This window comes from Hylobates moloch, unplaced genomic scaffold (genome assembly GCF_009828535.3).
Source record: "Hylobates moloch isolate HMO894 unplaced genomic scaffold, HMol_V3 SCAFFOLD_1, whole genome shotgun sequence".
In the NCBI taxonomy this organism is placed as follows: Eukaryota; Metazoa; Chordata; class Mammalia; order Primates; family Hylobatidae; genus Hylobates; species Hylobates moloch.
In genome coordinates, this window is record NW_026652276.1 from 819,408 (window position 1) to 838,858 (window position 19,451).

The following is a 19,451-nucleotide window of genomic DNA, read 5'->3' on the forward strand; positions in this document are numbered from 1 at the left end:
AAATTATTTCAACAAATACTCCGAGTCCCTTTCATATGCACAGTCGTAGGTGTGTGGCTTCTGTAGACAGGGTGAGCACACTGCCTCCTGTCCCGAGGGACCCACTCTGGCTGGGAGCAATGAGGGGCAGTGGAACCCGCTGATGTTCTGGCAGGGCCCACGCCTGAGCTCCTGGTAAGGAGCAGGCCCCTGGCTGCTTCCACAATGCTCACTCTTTTGTTGACAAGCTTGGGGTGGGGGTGCGCCCTGTCCCTGGCTCTGCCCTGGTGAGGACCCCGGGACTCTGCCTCCAGGGGCTCTGCCCACCTGGAGCGTGGGCTCACTGGGTGTGGTTCTGGAGTTCCTGGGGCAGGCTGGGGCCCAAGGGTCCAGGTGATGGTGTGGCAGGGTTGTCGGGTTGGGGGTCTCTGTTCTATGGAAGGACACAGTGGGCGTGAGATAGAGAGAGAGAGAGAGAGTGGCCAGTGCTGGCAGAAAGCACAGCCGCCTCGGGGCTCTGCATCGTGGTGGGTCCAGGCAGGTCGGCAGGTGCTGGCTTGCGAGGTTGTCCTGCACGCGGTCACTCGGGTATTGAATGAGTGTGAAAGTGGATTTAATACAGTCACTGAGGAAAACTACAGCTTCACGAGACTGACTGGCCTGGTGAGATAAACATTCACCATCAGACACTCTTTAGCTTTCTGGGCTTCGTGTGAGTTCTTTGGCAGATGTGCCCAGCCTCCTTCCCCACAGGGTCTCGCCTGGGTCATTAGAAGCTGGATTGTGACATTTGTTTTAAAAGATGCTTTGTTAGGCTGTTGGCTCTCCTGACAATCCCGGCTTTCCTTAGCATGTGGTTCCCCTCATCCTGTCTGGGGTTTTCTGTCTCAGTCTGTCCTTTATACAAGCTTTTTCCTCTGGCACTGATTATATTCCCCTTCCCCTTTTTCCGGAATTCCAAATTCTGACCTGTGTGTGCACGGCTGTGTGTTTAGTACATGCTCTTTATCAGATACTTGGTGGTGGGGGGAGGGGATCACAACATTTCTGTTACTCTTGCATTGTTTCCCTAGGATGAATTCTTAGAAGTGGAACTTCCAGATTCAGGGAATGAACACTTTTGCTAGTTACTGTCAAAAATGCCTCTTGGAGAAGTTATGCCAAACCACCCAAATGTCCTGGTGACAGAGCAGGCTTCCCTCGGCTTGGGGCTAGGGTTCTTCTCAGGGTCGTCCTTTTTTTTTTTGAGACGGAGTTTCACTCTCGTTGCTGAGGCTGGAGTGCAGTGGCACCATCTCGTCTCACTGCAACCTCTGCCTCCTGGGTTCAAGTGATTCTCCTGTCCCAGCCTCCCTAGTAGCTGGGATTACAAGGATGTACCACCATGCCCGGCTAATTTTGTGTTTTTAGTAGAGACGGGGTTTCTCCATGTTGGTCAGGCTGGTCTCGAACTCCCAACCTCAGGTGATCTGCCCGCCTTGGCCTCCCAAAGTGCTGGGATTACAGGTGTGAGCCACTGTGCCTGGCCTTCCAGTGTCCTTCCTAATGTAGCCTGCTTTCTCTCATGTAACCAAGAGACATACATTCATCCCCTACCACGGGCCAGGCTGCACTGCGTGCAGACGCCCCTGCCCTCACGGGGACTGGAAGGAGCCAGGTGACATGTGGAGCCCAGGAAGTGGCCAGAGCTCGGGAGGAAGGCAAAGAGGGGAAGAGGGCATGCAGTCTTAGGCTTGGGGGCCCAGGAGGCCTAGGGAAGCCTTGTAGATACCCAGGTACAGCATTTCTGGGATCAGGAGCCATGATCCCGAGGCCTCTAATACTTCAGGTATGGCAGGGAGGCCGAGATGGCTGGCCAGAGAGGGCCCGGTGGAGAGACCTGGAGGAGTGAGGCCACAGAGTTGGAGGGCCATGGCCGAGACTTTGGCTTCTATCCAGAGTCAGATGGGAGCTGTTGGAGGGTTGTCAGCAGATGAGGGCCGTGCTCCGACTTGGGTGTTGATAGGATCATGGTAGCTGGCTGCAGGTGTCCTGGGCCAAGCAGCAGGGAGACAGGAGGCAGAGAAGAGGGCGCTGGTTTGGACCTGGGACGCTGGGGGTGGTGAGAGGTGGTCGATGCTGGTCATGCTGTGAAGGAGCCTCAGTGAGTTCCAGGCACATGAGCAGATTCGTTTTAGGGAGTGCCTGTGAAGAGCAAACACTCTTTTTCGGTGTTGCTGCCAGATCCAAGGATTAATGTCGTGCTTGCTGGTGGCCACATTGTGCCCCGAGATGAGACCCGGAAGCTGGTGGAAAGCCAAGACATCTTCACCGGGACTCAGACTGAGCTGGGAGCTGGAGGCCAGCTCCTTTCCCGCCTCTCACCTCAGCCTGCTCCAGGGTAAGTCCCTTGGTGGGAGGTTGCAGGTTTAGTAAAAGTCCAGGCAGATGGTAGGTGAATGAGGAACATGTCAGAGAGAAATGTTCAGCCTGTTATTCGTAGTAATACTGAAAACGCACATGTGGTGAGCGCCTGCTCTGTTCCACACACAGTGACACCTGGATTTTCTGCGCTGCCTGGCTGAGTCCTTATCAGCCTGTGTGGGAGGGCACCATGGTGTTACTATCTCACTGTAGGGATAAGGAAACAGGCTGTGCAGAGTTCCAGAATGTTTAGGTAGATTTCAGAGAACTGATAGAAACATAATTTTATCATTTTCTTTTTTTTTTTGGAGACAGAGTCTCGCTCTGTCGCCCAGGCTGGAGTGCAGTGGCACGATCTCCGCTCACTGCAAGCTCTGCCTCCCGGGTTCACGTCATTCTCCTGCCTCAGCCTCCCAAGTAGCTGGGACTACAGGCGCCCACCACCACGCCCGGTTAATTTTTTGTATTTTTTTTAGTTTCACCATGTTGGCCAGGATGGTCTCGATTTCCTGACCTTGTGATCCGCCCGCCTCAGCCTCCCAAAGTTCTGGGATTAATTTTATCATTTTCAAAGTCATATGAAGCCGTTCTCTTTGCACATTTTAAAATATTCTATTTAGAGTAAAGAAAGTTTATATTAGAGAATTAGGAACATTTAGAAAAGTTGAAATAAAAACTCGTTCTATTGTGATAGTCCTATTGTACATAGCACGTGTGTGTGTGTGTTTTTAACCCATTTTCTTCTTCAGAATCTTTTTTTTTTTTTTTTTTTTTTTTAGACAGCGTCTCACTCAGCTGCCCAGGCTAGAGTGCAGTGGCGTGATCTTGGTTCACTGTAACCTCTGCCCCCCGGGTTCAAGTGATTCTCCTGCCTCAGCCTCCTGAGTAGCTGGGACTACGGGCACCTGCCACCATGCCCGGCTAATTTTTGTATTTTTACTAGAGAAGGGGTTTCACCATGTTGGCCAGACTGGTCTTGATCTCTTGACCTCATGACCCACCCACCTTGGCCTCCCAAAGTGCTGGGATTACAGGTGTGAGCCACTGTGCCCGATCCTGTCCTCTTTCTGAGCCTCTGGTATACCTTTACTAGGTTGCTGATGTTAACCTGTGTGTCTGTCCCCGAGTGAGGTGGTGAGGTCACATTCTGTTCATCTGGTGCCCAGTGTCGGTCTGTCGTGTGGAGGCCACAGTGGCTGGGCTGACGGGAGGCCTGGGTCCCTTGGCTCTGTAATCATCCTGTCTGGGCTGTGGCAGCCTCCTCGTGGGTCACCATGTGCTGAATGCTGGAGGACATTGTGTGCCACCTCTTAGGAGCTGCCCTCACCAGCCTCCTCTCTCTTTTTCGGCCCCTGTCCCCTTCTTTTTTGTTTTTGTTTGAGACGGAGTCTCACTCTGTCACCCATCGCACCAGTGAGCTGGTACAATCTCAGCTCACTGCAACCTCTGCCTCCCAGGCTCAAACGATTCTCCTGCCTCAGCCTCCAAGTAGCTGGGATTACAGATGCCTGCCACCACACCAGGCTAATTTTTGTATTATTAGTAGAGACAGGGCTTTGCCATGTTGGCCAGACTGGTCTCGAACTCCTGACCTCAAGTGATCCACCCACCTCGGCCTCCCAAAGTGCTGGGATTACAGTTATGAGCCACCGCGCCTGGCCCCCTGGCCCCTGTCCCCTTCTGCGTGGGCCCCATCTGAGAGCCATTTCCCAAATCTGAGAGCCATTTCCCTCGTCGGCTGTGAAATCGGATGGTGTTTGTAGTCAATCAGTTGTGTTTTTACTGTTGTAGAGTTTACCAGGGACTCTCCAATCCCTCTCTCCTTTCCTCTCACACCTCCTCAAGGCAGCAGCAGGGACCTCCCCTTGCAGGTGGGGCTGAGGCTGAGCTGCACGTCTGACGGGGGGTTTGGGGGCCCTGAGATGAAGTGGGAGTGCTGAGCAAAGCATTGGCAAGTGCTCCTGTACTTTACTGTTGGGCTTGTGGTAGCATTCTCTGCTAAATCATTTCTAAATGTGGACTTAATCTGGATAAATTTGAGACTAAGTGCTTTATTTTTTAACTTGGTCACAAAATTTGGTCTTTTTCTTGTTATAAATTGGTGGCATTAAATGCTTTGTACTTAGTTCTAATGGAGAATCGGTGCAGTCTCTCCTTTTGACTCATCTGTGGCCCTACACGATGGTCACCCATGTCATTATCCCCAGGGTGGACAGTGTCCCAGAAGGAAGCCTGCCAGTGCACGGTGAGCAGGTGCTGCCCGAGGACCAGCAAGTCACTGCCTTGGGGAGAGAGGAACCTGTGGCAATAGAGAGCCCCAGACAGGGTCTTCTGGGAGAAAGCAGGTCTGAACCAGTGGATGTGAAGCCATTTGCCTCCTGCGAAGAATCTGAAGCTCCAGTCCCAGCTGAGGATGGGGGCAGTGACGCTGGCATGTGTGGCCTGTGTCAGAAGGCCCAGCTAGAGCGGATGGGAGTCAGTGGTCCCAGCAGTTCAGACCTCTGGGCTGGGGCTGCCGTGGCCGAGCCCCAGGCCAAGGGTCAGCTGGCGGGGGGCAGCCTCCTGATGCACTGCCCTTGCTACGGGAGTGAATGGGGCTTGTGGCGAAGCCAGGACTTGGCCCCCAGCCCCTCTGGGATGGCAGGCCTCTCGTTTGGGACACCTACTCTAGATGAGCCGTGGCTGGGAGTGAAAAATGACCGAGAAGAGCTGCAGACCTGCTTGATTAAGGAGCAGCTGTCCCAGTTGAGCCTTGCGGGAGCCCTTGATGTCCCCCACGCCGAACTCGTTCCGACAGAGTGCCCGGCTGTCGCCGCTCCGGTGTCGTCCTGCGATCTGGGAGGCAGAGACCTGTACAGTGGCTGCACAGGCAGCTCCTCTGCCTGCTATGCCTTGGCCACGGACCTCCCCGGGGGCCTGGAAGCAGTGGAGGCCCAGGAGGTTGATGTGAATTCGTTTTCCTGGAACCTCAAGGAACTCTTTTTCAGTGACCAGACAGACCAAACATCATCAAATTGTTCCTGTGCTACGTCTGAACTCAGAGGGACACCCTCTTCCTTGGCAGTGGGCTCCGATCCAGATGTAGGCAGTCTCCAGGAACAGGGGTCACGTGTCCTGGATGACAGGGAGCTGTTACTACTGACCGGCACCTGTGTTGATCTTGGCCAAGGCCGACGGTTCCGGGATAGCTGCCTGGGACAGGGTCCAACAGAACCACTTGAGGTTGGTTTGGTGTCCTCTGAGCATTACGCAGCAAGCGACAGAGAAAGCTCAGGACGCCTTCCTTCCACGTTGGATGCTGGCCCTGAGGACACATGCCCATCAGCAGAGGAGCCAAGGCTGAACGTCCAGGTCACCTCCACACCCGTGATCGTGATGTGCGGGGCTGCTGGCCTGCAGCAGGAGATCCAGGAGGGTGCCTACTCCGGGAGCTGCTACCATCGAGATGGCTTACGGCTGAGTATGTCCTGGGCCCCATGGGAAGAAGCGTGGTGCCCCCAGAGCACAGCTCAGTGTGGGTGCAGGGCGTTGCTTGTTCTGGGTTCTGATGGGGTTTCACCCTGGAATAGTTTCAGCAGAAATCATGTTTTAAAGGAGAATGCATATCATCCACCTCTTGAAAATTAAGATTACAAATGTGTGTGCCTGCGGAGGGTGGTGCCCAAGGTCCCAGGCCACCTGCCCCATGCCCATCAGTTCCAGCTGTGCCTCCCGACTCAGGCCATACACTTCAGAGAGCCGCTCTGCGCAGCAGCTTGGGGAGGTTCCGTCGGGAGCAGGAGAGGTGCAGGGGCGTCATGCTGGAGTCTGTCTCTCCACCTCCCACCAGCCCCCACCTCAGTGGTCACATGGAGAGGTCAAGAGAGATGTGAGCGTGGCGAGATGCTCACGTGTTCTTCTTCCGTGCTTTTGGTGTTTAGGCTGCTCTGATCTCTGAAAAACCTGCCCTTCTGTGAGGGTCATGTGATCAGGCCCCTCTGCTTGCCCCTTTGAGGTTGATTCTGTTTTACTTTCTTTTTTATTTTCATTTCTTTTTTTTCTTTTGAGACAGAGTCTCACTCTGTCGCCCAGGCTGGAGTGCAGTAGTGCGATCTCGGCTCACTGCAAGCTCCGCCTCCTGGGTTCACGCCATTCTCCTGCCTCAGCCTCCCAAGTAGCTGGGACTACAGGCGCCCGCCACCATGCCTGGCTAATTTTTTGTATTTTTAGTAGAGACGGGGTTTCACCGTGTTAACTAGGATGGTCTCGATCTCCTGACTTTGTGATCCGCCCACCTTGGCCTCCCAAAATGCTGGGATTACAGGTGTGAGCCACCGCGCCCGGCCTGTTTTTTTTATTTTTTGAGACAGAGTCTTACTCTGGCCACCGTAGCTGGAGTGCAATGGCATGGTCTCAGCTCACTGCAACCTCCGCCTCCTGGGTTCAAGCGATTCTCCTGCCTCAGCCTCCTGAGTAGCTGGGACTACAGGCGTGTGCCACTATACCCAGCTAATTTTTTTGTATTTTTAGTAGAGGCAGGGTTTCACTATGATGGCCAGGCTGGTCTCGAACTCCTGACCTCATGATCCACCCGCCTTGACCTCCCAAAGTGCTGGGATTACAGGCATGAGCCACCGAGCCCGGCTAATTTTTTGTATTTTTAGTAGAGACGGGTTTCACCGTGTTAGCCAGGATGGTCTCTATCTCCTGACCTCGTGATCCGCCCGCCTCAGCCTCCCAAAGTGCTGAGATTACAGGCGTGAGCCACTGCACCTGGCTGTATTTTCCTCATTTCTTAATAGATCCACATTATTTTAGCCAGTTGTTTCCATATTGCTGATTTTGTAGTGTTGATAGCTAGGGTTCTTTTCTTATACTTAAAAGAATTTTGTAAATAATAAGTGTTATTTGTAGAAACATTAGAGATATAAACAAGAAGGAAATAAAATGGGCTGTTAAACCCCCACCACCAAAAAAAGCTAACCACACTTACGTTGGTGTATAGCTAGGAGGCTGTGGAAAATACATATGTGCTTTCTCTATATAAGTGGGTATGGAGTTTAATATGACTATTAGTGACTAGAGTAGGTACATGTGTACGTGGATTAATGTAAGCCATTCACATTCTTGTCACTGGAAGGCCAAAGACCCACTGTGTGTAGGGGCACGTTGAGTGCAGGTTCTCCCGGCTATTCTGAATTGGAGGTTGTCTGCACCCTCAACTACAGGCCTCTCCGGAGGGCTTCCTTGGCCTCTGGCTGCCCTGAGTGAGGAGGTGTGACTGTTGCAGGCCTGCAGGCTGTGCCCCGGGGGTGTTTCCCTGGCTGGCCCTGACAGCTTTCCTCCAGGCGTTGGTGCTGCCGGCCTCTGCCTGGGCTGCTCTCTGCTCTGTGTTCTGGGGATTGAACTTTCTAACTTAAAGCTGCTGGGGGATTGGACTGTTGCATTCTAGGGCTGGACTTTTCTAACCTAAAGCTGCTGTCTAGCCAGGTCAGCACAGGCCTGTGCATTCTTACCTTCTCACCCTTCAGGTATACAGTTTGAGGTGAGGCGGGTGGAGCTCCAGGGCCCCACACCTCTGTTCTGCTGCTGGCTGGTGAAAGACCTCCTCCACAGCCAACGCGACTCAGCCGCCAGGACCCGCCTCTTCCTTGCCAGCCTGCCCAGCTCCACCCACCCTACCGCTGCTGAGCTCACCGGACCCAGCCTGGTGGAAGTGGGTATTTGCAGTCAATGCCTGCCCTGGACTTGCCTTGTACTGTGTGGCAGATATCCTAGTTGGCACCTCTCTGTTTCCTCGGGGATGGGAATACGGTCTGTTTGTAACTTTTTTTTTTTTTTTGGTGGGATGGAGTCTCACTCTCGTTCCCCAGGCTGGAGTGCAATGGCGCGATCTCAGCTCACTGCAACCTCCGCTTCCTCCCGAGTAGTGGGAATTACAGGCACGCACCACCACGCCCGGCTAATTTTGTATTTTTAGTAGAGACTGGATTTCTCCATGTTGGCAAGGCTGGTCTTGAACTCCTGACCTCAGGTGATCCACCCGCTTCGGCCTCCCAAAGTGCTGGGATTACAGGTGTGAGCCACTGCACCTGGCCCTGTTTGTAACTTTTCACACTGTCTTCTAATATCTGGTGTGACTATAAAGCCACTTTAAATCTGCATAGGCCCATGTGTATGGTGGGGTGTAAACACGTTTTGACATGTGTGCCAGTTGGGATCAGTGTGCTGAGGCTGCTTGGGGTGCCCTGTGGAGATTGGCTTTCAGACCTGTCTGAGAGCATAGGAGGAGAGGGGACTGGAGTTCAGGGGACTGGAGTGCAGGGCACACCTGCCTTGGGTGGCTGCTGAAGACGCAGGGGGACCACTGTGGGTGCTGCACCTCTGCCAGGTGCAGTTGGATGTAACCCCACAGACTTTCCTCTGCATTGCAGGTGCTCAGAGCCAGACCCTGGTTTGAGGAGCCCCCCAAGGCTGTGGAACTGGAGGGGTTGGCGGCCTGTGAGGGCGAGTACTCCCAAAAGTACAGTACCCTAAGCCCGCTGGGCAGTGGGGCCTTTGGCTTCGTGTGGACTGCTGTGGACAAGGAAAAAAACAAGGAGGTACCCTGGATGTGGGAGGGGAGTGGCGCGGGGCACCACTTCAAATGGCTCTTGACTTTTGGTCCCAGTTCTCTAAGCCTGGGGTTTTTTGAGGAGTCCTTTACGTACGGCACCAAGCATACAACCTGGTATGTGGGCGGTTTCCGGATACAAGGAGGTTCTCTCAGCAGAACACATGTCCGCATCCAGGGTTGCTGATCCCGTCAAGTTGTAGATTCAGACGTCGAACAGGCCAGGCTCAGGGCTTCGCCTCCTGCCCTTGTGTTAGACCCCACATCTGGACCTGTGTTCCCTCCTTTCTGAGCCTGGGGTTTGCACCATTCTCCTCCTCCCCACTGAGATGCTGATATCTCACGGGCACTGCACATGCATGCTTAAAACCAAATTTAGGACCGCCTCCACCCAGCTGGAAAAAAACCCCAAGAAAGAGGCAAGCAAGCTAACCAGCAGAAGCTCTTGGTCTTCCCGGCTCCCTGGAATGACTGCTCTGTTTATAGCTCACGGCTGGAGCAGGGATTGGTGTGTGCTAGGCATTCCTCTAGGTGCACTGAGTACTGCCAGCTGCTTGTCCCCCCACCCCCTTCCTCCCCAGTTATCATGGCCATTCTTACATATTCTCCTTCCAAATAAGCTTTAGAACTTGCTGTCCCTCCCTCCCAAGTCCTGTTGGGATTTGTAGCTGCCTGGACATGTTGCGATGTGGGGGAATTGACATCAGGATGATGCCCACTTTCCTGTTCAGAACCAGCATCTGCTGCTTGCTGTGAATCCCTGTTAGATTGTCCAGGTGTGTTTGTGCCTGGCTTGGCGGGTTCCTGGGAGGGTCATGGAATACTGCCCGCAGGGTCCTTTGCTCCCTGCATTTTCTAGTCACTTGTGGCCGGAATACACCAAAAACCCGAGCTTGGATTGATCCATCATATGTGTATATCCAAGTCTTCCTAGTACTAATGCTCTTTCAGTGGATCCTTTGGATTTTCTAGATCAACAACCACTCCTCTGCAGTAATGACAGTGTTGTCTGTCCCCTCTGTGATTCGCCTGTCATCATCCTTTTATCCTTCCCTCCTGTCTCTCCTTAACTAGGTCCTGTGGGGTGTGCTGCACAGCGGGTGTGCCGCTGCCTCTCCTGGGCTCTGCTGCTGCTCCAAGGTGGCTGTGGCTCCTTTCAGTGCCTGATGAGCACCTTTCATTGGAGGATCTTTCATTTTACTTTCAACCTGCTCAAATTTTTTAAGAATTGAGTGTTGAGTTCTATCAAATTCTGTCAAAAGATGTCTTTTCAGCATCTATTGAGATACTCATATCCTTGTTGCCTTTATTAATAAAACGAATAACATACAGTATCGGTCTTATTATATTATAACAGTCTCTTAATGCATTGCTGAATTTGATTTTTGATTTGCTATTTCTCTTTTTTTTTTTTTTTGAGACGGAGTCTTGCTTTGTTGCCAGGCTGGAGTGTAGTGGCACCATCTTAGCTCACCGCAACCTCCTCCTCCCAGGTTCAAGCGATTCCCCTGCCTCAGCCTCCCAAGTAGCTGGTATTACAGGCATGCGCCACCATGCCTATCTAATTTTTTGTATTTCAGTAGAGACGGGGTTTCACCATGTTGGCCAAGAAGGTCTCGTTCTCCTGACCTTGTGATCCACCCACCTCGGCCTCCCAAAGTGCTGGGATTACAGTCTTGAACCACTGCGCCTGGCCTGATTTGCTATTTCTATTTGGGATTTTTTTTTCGTTTATATTCATACCTAAGTTTTGTTTCATTTCATTTTGTTTCTTTTCGTTTCTTTTCTTTTTTCTTTTTTTCCTCTTTTTCATTTTTCTTGCTCCCTCCCTCCCTCCTTCTTTCCTTCCTTCCTTCCCTCCCTCCTTCCTTTTTTTTTTTTTTTTTTTAAATGTCAGAGTTATGAGGCTGGCCAAGTGGCAGTTGGATGGTGTGTCAATACCTGGAAGATGATGTTCCCTTGGCTGTCCTAATTCTTGTTTCGCTTTCTTTTTTTTGCTACACTTGCCAAATAATTGTCTATTTTACTCATCAAGTATTTTTTGTTTTCTTTTAATTTCTCATACTTTCTATGATTTATTTTTGCTATTTTTCTTTAACTTTTTTTTTGAAACGGAGCCTTGCTCTGTTGCCCAGGCTGGGGTGCAGTGGTGCGATCTCGGCTCACTGCAACCTCCGCCTCCTGGGTTCATGCCATTCTTCTGCCTCAGCCTCCCTAGTAGCTGGGACTACAGGTGCCTGCCACCACACCTGGCTAATTTTTTTTATTTTTAGTAGAGACGAGGTTTCACTGTGTTAGCCAGGATGGTCTCAATCTCCTGACCTCGTGAAGTGCTGGGATTACAGGCGTGAGCCACTGTGCCCGGCCTAATTTTTGGTATTTTTAGTAGAGATGGGGTTTCACTGTGTTAGCCAGGATGGTCTCAATCTCCTGACCTCATGATCTGCCCTCCTTGGCCTCCCAAAGTGCTGGGATTACAGGCGTGAGCCACCGCGCCCGGCCTAATTTTGCTAGGTTTCTAGATTATCGTATTGAATGTGTATTTTCAATGCTGTTAGTAATAACTGTTTGGCCAGGCGCGGCAGCTCACGCTTGTAATCCCAGCACCTTGGGAGGCCGAGGCGGGCGGATCATGAGGTCAGGAGATCGAGACCACGGTGAAACCCTGTCTCTACTAAAAATACAAAAAATTAGCCGGGCGTGGTGGCGGGCACCTGTAGTCCCAGCTACTCGGAGAGGCTGAGGCAGGAGACTGGCGTGAACCCGGGAGGCGGAGCTTGCAGTGAGCCGAGACTGCGCCACTGCACTCCAGCCTGGGCGACAGAGCGAGACTCCATCTCAAAAAAAAATAATAATAATAATAATAATAGCTGTTTACAGTATGAAGCTTTCAGAATACACTTTGGCCATATCCTAGAGGTTTTACTCTACAGTGCTTTTGTTGTCATGTGTTTCTAAACAGTTTGAATTTTTTTTTTTTTTTTTTTTAGACAAGGTCTCACTCCTTCATCCAGGCTGAAGTGCCGTGGTACGATCTCAGCTCAGTGCAACCTCTGCTGCCTGGGCTCAGGTGATCCTTCCACCTCAGCTTCCTGAGTAGCTGGGACTACAGGCATGCACCATCACATCTGGCTAATTTTTTTGTACTTTCTTTTTTTGGGGGGTAGAGACAGAATTTTGCCATGTTATTCAGGCTGGTCTCAAACTTCTGGGCTTAAGCGATCTATCTGCCTTGTCCTCTCAAAGTTCTGGGATTACGGATGTGAGCCACCATGCCCAGCCAACGGTTTGATTTTTAAGTTTCTATTTTCATCTGTAATTTATCTGAGCAGATCTCCTCATTCTTGGTTTGCATCAGGAACCCGATGGACTCTAGGGGTTTCTTTAAACCTTTATACCTTAAGGCAGAAGAAAGACGCCCCAGCATCTTTCTCTTGCTGTAAAAAGAAACCACATGAGTAGTTTTTGCCTTTTAAAAAACAGATGGCAATTTAAATGTTATTATAAGGCCAACAAATTATTGAGTAAAGGAACCAGTCAGAAAATAGACTCTTAAGGGTCGTTATGGTTCACAGAACAGAGTGCAGTTCCCACATCTTAAGAATCTCCTTTGTACCAAGAACCCTCCCAGGCCTGGTTACCTGGTGACAGAGAGCAGAGATGGGCATACATCCCCTGCTGTCACTGTGCTGGGCAGGATGGGAGAAGCCAGAGTGTTGGGAGGTTGAGCCTGTACAGTTTATTAGAACTAGCTTTATTCGTGGGATGCGGTGGCTCACTCTTGTAATCCTAGCGCTTCGGGAGGCCGAGGCCAGAGGATTACTTGACCCAGCCTGGGAAACACTATAGTAAGACCTCGTCTCTACAAAAAGTTAAAAAATTAGGCTGATGTGGAAGAATCACTTCAGCCCAGGAGGTCGAGGCTGCAGTGAGCCAAGATCATGCTATGCACTTCAGCCTGGGCAACAGAGCAAGACCGTCTCCAAGAAAAAAGCCAAAAACAACAATAAAAAACTAGCTTTATGGTGAATAAAAGTGGCTTTCATTTTTCTTCCCAGCTGTGGAGGAAAAGAGAATTTTTAAAAGTCTTTTTGAGTTTTTTTTCCCCAGCGTTTAGGATGACCTGCTATTTCAGGGTTAAGCATTAGTATCCCAGTAGTTATTAAGAGAAACAGAGCAGGCCTGAAACACATACAGTGTGTGACATGGGGCAGAAAATGGCAGAAGAGCACTTGAATATGTGGAATGTGAGACACCTGTTGCTTTCCAGCTATATGCCCTGAGAGTTATTTAGGCAAATACTTAAATGCAGGATGCACAAATCATGAGTGTACATTGTTAGGGACTTTCAACAACTGGACACACACACCACCAGCACTCAGATCAAGATGCAGAATTTCCCCAGCATCTCAGGAGCCCTTCTGGGCACAGACCGCAGGGTACCCACTCTCTTGGCTTTTAGCATAATCAGGCTTGCCTATTTCTGGACATTCTATTTATATAATGCTCTAATGATGTGAGCTCTAATGATGTTGAGTATCTTTTTGTGTGCTTGTTCGCTATCTGCATATTTTCTTTGATGAAATCTTTTCAAACCTTTGCCAGCTTTTAAAAATTGGGTTTTTGAGGCCAGGTGCGGTGGTTCACGCCTGTAATCCCAGCACTTTGGGAGGGTCATGAGCTCAGGAGTTCGAGACCAGCCTGGCCAACATAGTGAAGCCCTGTCTCTACTAAAGATACAAAAAATTAGCTGGGTGTGGTGGCACACACCTGTAATCCCAGCTACTCAGGAGGCTGAGGCAGGAGAATCCCTTGAACCTGGGAGGTGGGAGTTGCAGTAAGTCAAGATTGCGCCATTGCACTCCAGCCTGGGCAACAGGGCGAGACTTCGTCTCAAAAAGAAAAAAAAAATGGGGTTTTTAAACAATACTGTATTTTAAGAGTTCTTTATAATTTCTAGTTACCATTCCTTTATCTGGTAAGGGAATTTCACCCAGTCTGTGGCTTGTCTTTTCATTCTGTTAGCAGTGCCTTTTGGAGAGCAGAGGTTTTTAATTTCGATGAAGTCCAGTTTATCAATTTTTCTGTTATGGATAATGCTTTTGGTATCCTATATAACCCAAGGTCACAAAGATTTTCTGTTTCCTCCTACAAGTTTTATAGTCCTCGGTTGTACATTGAGGTCTGTGAGGCAGTGGGAGTTGATTTGGTGTGTGGCGCAGGCCATGGCTGAGGCTTACCTTATACACATGGATTTCTACTAGTTTGGCACCAGTTGTTGAAAAGAATCCTTTCTCCATTAGATGATCTTGGTAACCTTGGCAGAAATCAATTGACCATATATGTGTGGGTCTGTTCAGTCCACTGGTCTACCTGTCGACGCACTTGCCAATGACTGCAGCTTCATAGTGAATCTTGAAACTGTCGGTTTTCAAGTCCGCTTTGAATATCCTAGGTCCTTTGCTTGTTCACGTAAATTTTAGAATCAGCTTGTTGACTTAATTAATTAGTTTTGGGGAAGGCAGGGCCTTGAACCCTGTCGCCCAGGCTGGAGTGCAGTGGCGCGATCATGGCTCACTGCAACCTCCACCACCTGGGCTCAAGCGATCCTCCCTTCTCCAGCCTCCCAAGTAGCTGGCACCACAGGTCTACACCACCACGCCCAGCTAATTTCTTAATGTTTGTAGAGACGAGGTCTTGCTCTGTTGCTCAGGCTGGTCTTGAACTCCTGGCCTCAAATGATCCTTTCACCTTTGTCTTTCAAAGTGATGGGATTACAGGTGTCAACCATGGTCGATTTTATTAATAATGCCTGCTGGGATTTTATTTGGATTTGTATTGTCCATAGAGCTATTTGAGGAGAAGTCACACATTGATTGAGTCTTCCCTGCCATTTACCTCGGTCTTGTTTGAATTCTATCATCAATGTGCTGCAGTTTTCAGCATATGAATCCAACATATTTTGTTAGGTTTATCCCTAAGTATGTCATGTTTTGGATGCTGTTGGAAGTGGTATTGATTCTTAATTTTAATTTCCAGTTCGTCATTGCAAGTATATAAAAATACGATCTATTTTTCTCTGTTGACTTTGTGTCCTGCAAACTTGCCAAACTTTTTTGGTAGATTCTTTGGGATTTTCTATATAGACAGTTGTATCATTTATCACCTCCTTTCTAATCTCTATGCCATTGATTGATTGGTTGATTGATTGATTGCCTTATTGCACTGGCCAAGACTTCCAGTAAAATATAAGCTAGGAGTGGTGAGAATGGACAACCTAGCTTTGTTGCCAATCTTAGAAAAAAAGCCTTTAGCTTTTCACTATTAATGATGAGGCTAACAGTGGGTTTTCTGTAGATGCCCTCTATCAGCTGAGGAAGCTCTCTTCCTTGTTTGCTGAGAGTATTTGTTAGGAATGGATGTTGGCTTTTGTCAAGTGCTTTTTTCTGTATCTGTTGAGATGATGTATTTTTTATTTATGTGGACATGATGCATTATAATGATTGAGTGATGAATGTTGACTCAACTTTGCATTCTTGGGATTGCTCGTAATGTAATACTGCCCTTTTTATATATTGTGTCTTCAGTTTGCTAATACTTATTGAGCATTTTTGCATCTACGTTTATGAGGAATATTGGTGTGTAGTTTTCTAGTAATGTCTTTGTCTAATTTTAATATAAGCATAATACTGGCCTCATAAAAATGAATTTGGGGCCAGGAATGGTGGCTCATGCCCGTAATCCCAATACTTTGGGAGGCTGCAGTGGGAGAATCGCTTGAGCCCTGGAGTTCAAGACTAGCCTGTGCAACAGAGTGAGACCTCATCTCTACAAACTAATTTAAAAGTCAGCTGGGCGTAGTGGTGCATGCCTGTAGTCCCAGCTAAACTTGAGAGGCTGAGGAAGGGAGATCGCTTGAGTCCGAGAGGTCAAAGCTGCAGTGAGCTGTGATCACGCTACTGCACTCCAGCCTGGGCAACACAGCAAGACCCTGTCTTAAAAAAAGATTTGGAAGTAGTCCTCCTCTTCTGTTTTGTGAAGAGTTTGTATAGAATTGGTATTATTTTTTCCTTAAATGTTTTGTAGAAATTGGCTGGTAAAATCCTCTGGGACTGGAGTGTTCTTTGAGGGAAGAATTTTAACTGCAAATTAAACTTTTAAAATATAAATGGGATTATTTCTCTGTTTCTTTTGAAGCTTCGGTGGGTTGGATCTTTCAAGAAGTTTGTCCATTTCATCTAAGTTATCAAATTTATTGCCATAATAGTCTCTTAAAAACTTTTAATGTCTGTAGGGGCTATAATTTTATCACTATTTTCATTCTTGGTAGTAGTAATTTGTGTCTTTTCTCTTTTTTTTTTAACTGATCAGTCTGGTTAGAGGCTTATCAATTTTATTAATCTTTTCAAATAACCAGCTTTGGGTTTCATTAATTTTTCTTACTTATAATCGATTTTCAATCGTGATTTTTCTCTTATTATTAAAAATTTTTTCATTATTTTTTCTTACTTTGGATTTAGTTTTCTTTTCTTCTTCTATTTTCCTAAGGTGGAATCTTAGATCATTTATTTGAGCTATGCTTTTTTCTAATATAATCATTTAATGTTCTAAATTTTTCTCCAAACCCAGCTTTATCTGTGTATCACAGATTTTCATGTTGTGCTTTCACATTCATTCATTTACAAATATTTTGTTAGTTTGTGTTATATAGAAGTGTGTTGTTTAATTGCCACATATTTGGTGATTGTTCAGATATCTTTCTGTTTTTAATTTCTTTATAGAGAACATACTTTGTATAATTTCAGTTTCTTTAAATCTGTTGATGCTTGTATTATGTTTTGAAGTCTCTACCTACACTTGTGGATTTGCTTATTTCCCTTTGTAATCCTCCCAGATTTTACTTCATATATTTGGAAGCTCTGTTGTTATAGGAATACCCGTTTATTATCATAGCATCTTCTTCATGAACTACTTCCTTATTTGATATGCCTTGTTCTGAAGTCTACTTTGATACTAATATGACTACTCCAGCTTTCATTTGATTTGTGTTCACATAGTAAACTTTTCTCATTCTTTTACTTTTAGTCATTTATGTCTATATTTAAAATGGTCTTCTGTAGGCAGCATACACTTGGGTCTTGCTTTTTAAATTTAATATGAAAGTCTCTATCTTTAATTGAGGTGTTTAGACCGTTGTTGTTTAATGAAATTATTGATATGGCTGGATTTAAATCTACAATCTAAATCTAGATGTTTTCTATTGTTTCTAGATATTTCTGTGCTTTGTTCTTTTCTCCTCTATTTTTCCTGCTTTCTGTTGAGTGTATTTTATTATGTCATGTTTTTGTTGTTTGTTTTTAATATTTCATCATGATTTTTGACATCTGTGTTGAGATATAATTCACATACCATATAATTCACCCATTTAGAGTGAACAGTTCAGTAGATTTCAGTATATACAGAATTGTGCAACCATCACCACAAACGAAGAATATTTCATGACCTCAGAAAGAAACCTCATACCCATCAGTAGTCAGTCCCATAACCCCCATCCTGCTCGAATTTCCTCCATCCCAGTCCTGGGCAACCACTAATCTACTTTCTGTCTGAATAGATTTGCCTATTCTGGACACCTCATATAAATGAAATCATACACAGTGTGCTCTTTTGTGACTGGATTCTTTCATCTAACATAATGTTTTCAAGGTTCATCCATATTGCAGCATGTATAAGTACTTCATTTTTTTTATGACTGAGTAACATTCCATTATATGAACACCATATTTTGTTTATCTGTTTATCAGCTGATGGACATTTGTGTTGTTTCCATTTTTCGGCCATTAGGAATAATGCTTCTATGAACAATTGTATATAAGATTTGTGTGAACATATGTTTTCAGTTCTTTTGGGCATATACCTAGGCGTGCAATTCGTGGGTCATGTCGTAACTCAGAGTCTAATGTTTTGAGGAACTGCTAAACAGTTTTCTGAAAAGGTTGTACTGTTTTTACATTCCCATCAGCAGTGTACAAGGGTTCCTAGTCTACATATCCTTGCCAACACTTATTATTGTCTTTTCCTTTCTAGCCATTCTAGGGGGTGTGAAGGGGTAGCTCATTGTGGTTATGGTTTGCATTTCCCTGATGACTAACGATGTCAAGTGTCTTTTCATGATCTTATTGGCTGTTTATAAATCTTCTTTGGAGAAAAGTCTATTCTGATCCTTTGCGCATGTTTTTCTTTTTCATTTTTTTTTTTTGAGACAGAGTCTTGCTCTGTCACCCAGGCTGGAGTGCAGTGGCGCGATCTCGGCTCCCTGCAATCTCCGCCTCCTGGGTTCAAGGGATTCTCCTGCCTCAGCCTCCCGAGTAGCTGGGATCACAGTTACACACCACCAGCCCCAGCTGATTTTTATATTTTTAGTAGAGATGGGGTTTTACCATGTTGGCCAGGCTGGTCTCGAACTCCTGACCTCATGGTCCACCTGCCTTAGCCTCCCAAAGTGCTGGGATTACAGGTGTGAGTCACTGTGCCTGGCCCTGCCCCTTTGCCTACTTTTAAATTGGGTTATTTGTCTTTTTATTATTAAATTACATGAGTTCTGTATTCTAGATACAATTTCTTGATCAGATATATGATTTGCAAATATTTTCTCCCATTAAATGTGTTATCTTTTCACTTTCTTGATGTTTCATTTGAAGCACAAACATTTTAAATGGATAAGTTCAGTTGGTCTTTTTTACCATTTGTCACTTGTGTTTTGGTGGTGATCTAAGAAGACTCTGCCAAGCCCAAGGTCATAAAGATTTACTCCCATGTCTTCTCTAAGAGTTTTATGGTTTTAGATTTTACATGTACGTCTTTGATCTATTTTTGAGGTTAATTTTTGTGTGTGGTGTGAGACTGGGGTCGGACTTCACTCTTTTGTATGTGGATATCTAGTTGTCCTAGCACCGCTTGTAGAAGACTATCCTCTCCCCATTGAGTGGTTTTTGGCACCCTTGTCAAAAATCAGTTGACCATAGATGCATGGGTTTGTTTCTGGACTCTGAATTCTATTCCATTGATCTATAGTCTATCTTTCTATCTTAAGTCTATCCTTAAGCCAGTCTTGATTACTGTCTTGATTACTGTCTTGAGCTTTCTTTGTAGTAAGTTACGAAACTGGAAAATGCTAGTCTTCCAACTTTGTGTTTTTTCAAGCTTGTTTTGGCTGTTTGGAGATTGTTTTGGCTATTTTGCATTTCCGTAAGGATTTTAGGGTCAACTTGCCAGTTCTGCAGAAAAGCCAGCTGAGATTCTCATAGGAGTCACACTGAATCACTGAATCTGCAGCTCACCATGGGGGGTATTGTCATCTTAACAATATCAAGTCTCTGATCTGTGAACGTTGAAAGTTTTCTGTCCATTTAGACCTTTGATTTCTTTTAAAGTGTTTTGTAATTTCAGTGTACAAGTCTTGTTATTCTTTTGTTAA

At 47.0% G+C, this 19,451-nt stretch overlaps 1 protein-coding gene across 5 annotated transcripts in view; it reads left to right on the forward strand.

Moving 5' to 3' along the window:
- PASK (PAS domain containing serine/threonine kinase) overlaps window positions 1-19,451 on the forward strand; it is a 46,073-nt gene that overhangs the window by 15,232 nt on the left and 11,390 nt on the right. For all 5 annotated transcript variants that reach the window (XM_058436495.1, XM_032761473.2, XM_058436505.1 and 2 more), the window contains 4 exons: window positions 2,203-2,359; window positions 4,590-5,842; window positions 7,893-8,077; window positions 8,796-8,963. In XM_058436495.1, coding sequence (XP_058292478.1) covers window positions 2,203-2,359; window positions 4,590-5,842; window positions 7,893-8,077; window positions 8,796-8,963 — 1,763 coding nt within the window. The remainder of the gene's footprint in view (window positions 1-2,202; window positions 2,360-4,589; window positions 5,843-7,892; window positions 8,078-8,795; window positions 8,964-19,451) is intronic.